This window comes from Pinus tabuliformis, chromosome 8, assembly GCF_031772625.1.
Source record: "Pinus tabuliformis cultivar Carrire ecotype Pingquan chromosome 8, CPIR1, whole genome shotgun sequence".
Lineage (NCBI taxonomy): Eukaryota > Viridiplantae > Streptophyta > Pinopsida > Pinales > Pinaceae > Pinus > Pinus tabuliformis.
In genome coordinates, this window is record NC_142294.1 from 1,085,552,944 (window position 1) to 1,085,555,455 (window position 2,512).

Genomic DNA, 2,512 nt, shown 5'->3' on the forward strand with positions numbered 1-2,512 from the left:
TATAGAGATAGAATTTCGGAGTTGTTAGTTGGGGGAATCGTTGTTCAACAATCGGGTGTATCCACCAATTCTACCGTAACGGTTATTGATGCCAACGTTTCCTCCACTTTTCTTCCATTACTTGCCATATTTTCTCTTCACTCTATCTATCGGATAGCAATACTAAAATGATTACCTTCCACTATAAATAGCGGGGAGCGCGAGACCTAGTTCGAACAAAGCAACAATTGCAGCAGAGCATTTTGTGCTTGAAGGTAAAATGGAGAGGCTTGTGATTGAGGCACTGAGTACATGTTTCATGGCAATCACGATGGTGATGGCGTTAAACGCTGTGACAGGGGCTGCAGAAAGAGAGATAAAGCCTGTATCCTTTATTTTCGGGGACTCTTTGTCAGATGTTGGAAACAACAATCACCTGTCGCGGAGTCTCGCGAAGTCCAATTATCCATGGTATGGAATTGACTTTGGTAACGGATTGCCCACAGGAAGATACACCAATGGCCGAACCATTTGTGATATAGTTGGTATTTCTTACTTCCCCTTTCACAATTCAACTTGTTTCACCTTTTGAATATTTATTTGTATATTGGGCATTTTCGAGGTATTGATTTGATTGGGTGTTTCTAATATTGCAGCTGAGAAAACAGGTTTGCCAATCCCGGCGCCGATCCTGGATCCATCCACTGATGACAACACCGTGTTGAAACAAGGTGTCAACTATGCTTCGGGTGGCGGAGGCATTCTTAACGAAACAGGATATCTTTTTGTAATAACTACTCAACAATGCTTACTCCTCTGGTTTTCTTTCTTTGGTTAATTTCATTTTCTCACCTATTGACTGTATGGCTGCGTAGATTCAACGACTGTGTCTGTGGAGGCAAATAGAGATGTTTCAAGGAACTAAGATTACCATTGCCAAAAAAATCGGGCATGACAAAGCAGAGAAGTTCTTTAATGAATCCATCTATTTAATGTCTATCGGAAGCAACGATTACATCAACAACTATTTGCTGCCTGTAGAGGCTGATTCCTGGCAATATGCTCCCGATGATTTCTTAGACTATCTTATCTCTACATTGCGCCAACAACTCACGGTGAGTATTCCCGAACCTTAAATTTGAGACCATTATCATCAGGGCTGGACCTATTGTTAATAATCTTTTATATGTAAAATGGCTCAGACGCTACATCAACTAGGCGTACGCAGGTTGCTCTTCACAGGATTGGGACCTCTGGGCTGCATTCCACTGCAGCGGGTACTGACAACCGATGGTAGTTGCCAACAGAATCTCAACGAGTATGCCGTCAAGTTTAATGCTGCCACCGGAAGCCTCATAGCAGATCTAAATTCAAAATTGCCAGGAGCTCGCTTTCTCTTTGCCGATGGTTACACTTTCTTCACCCACCTTATAGAAAATCCCCAAGCTTATGGTAAGGATTCAATACATTTATTACTTTATCATCAAATTACAGTACGTTTCATAGGTTTATTTTGAATTGGTGATCTGGGTTTTTATCAACGAGAATTTACGTCTGCAGGGTTCGAAAATGCCGATACTCCTTGCTGCAGTTTTGGAAGATATCGACCCACATTAAGTTGTGTGGCTGCTGCAAAGCTGTGTCCAGACAGAACCAAATATTTGTTTTGGGATGAATACCATCCTAGTGATGCTGCCAATTTAGTCATCGCGCAGAGTCTTATTTCTTCCCTTAAACTTAATCCTGGGAATCCTACTAATTCACCTGCGCCATCTCCACTTCCATCGCCATCTCCATCTCCATCATCTTGAAATTAGTACATTTGTCTCCCTCTCCATTCTTCAGAGTAGCTTCATCTCCGTTTTATTCATATATATATAAACTGGCATCAGCTAGCCATGCCAGCGGAAAAGCTAACTGCCTTCTATGTTTGTAATTCTGCAGCAGCAATAGCGAGTGGCATTCAACCTTTCTACTTCTAATTATAAATTTAAAATTATTTTGTGACATTTTCCGCATGGAAGTAACGGTAACGGTGGATTAGTTGGATTATCTCAATTTTAAACTCCGAATATGCAGATTGTAGAGTAATTGCCATTAATAAGTATACTTTGCAATAGCTGCAATACCATCTCTCGAACCCTGAGCCCACCAAATGATGCACTATGCATTAACATGAGCTTATACTAAAAAGACAAGCAACCGAATACGTAGTTAGAAACCCATGAAGGCCGCACGCGATCACTGCAACACTAGCACATTACAATTAACCAGAAATTGCAACACTAGCACATTACAATTAACCAGAAATTGACGATGGAAACCTGGGACAAATCATACGTTGGATAAAAAGTTCAAGTGGAAACAAATGTGGATTATAAAAAAAAACATAAAACAAAAAATCATTGAATCACTACTCACCGCTGAACCGCAAATTTTGAAAATATTTGCAACGTATAAGGAGAAAGCGGCTTTTGTTTTCAATCTTCTTTTCTAAAAAGGCCTCCCCTAATTATGAGACTTTTTGAAAAAA

General features: G+C 40.3%; 1 protein-coding gene across 1 annotated transcript; it reads left to right on the forward strand.

The window, feature by feature from the left end:
- The first annotated feature begins 205 nt into the window (after nt 1-205).
- On the forward strand, nt 206-1,971 carry LOC149239122 (GDSL esterase/lipase At1g74460-like). The gene is made up of 5 exons (XM_089367072.1): nt 206-524; nt 636-766; nt 855-1,094; nt 1,182-1,431; nt 1,540-1,971. The coding sequence occupies exons 1-5, from the start codon at nt 260-262 to the stop codon at nt 1,788-1,790; spliced, it is 1,137 nt and encodes a 378-aa protein (XP_089223198.1). The 5' UTR covers nt 206-259; the 3' UTR covers nt 1,791-1,971.
- The last annotated feature ends 541 nt before the right edge of the window (nt 1,972-2,512 follow it).

Coding starts and splice junctions, on each gene's coding strand:
- LOC149239122 (XM_089367072.1), top strand. CDS start 260: ATGGAGAGGCTTGTGATTGAGGCACTGAGTACATGTTTCATGGCAATC. Junction 767..854: donor ACGAAACAGGATATCTTTTT/GTAATAACTACT, acceptor ATGGCTGCGTAG/ATTCAACGACTGTGTCTGTG. Junction 1,432..1,539: donor AGAAAATCCCCAAGCTTATG/GTAAGGATTCAA, acceptor TTACGTCTGCAG/GGTTCGAAAATGCCGATACT.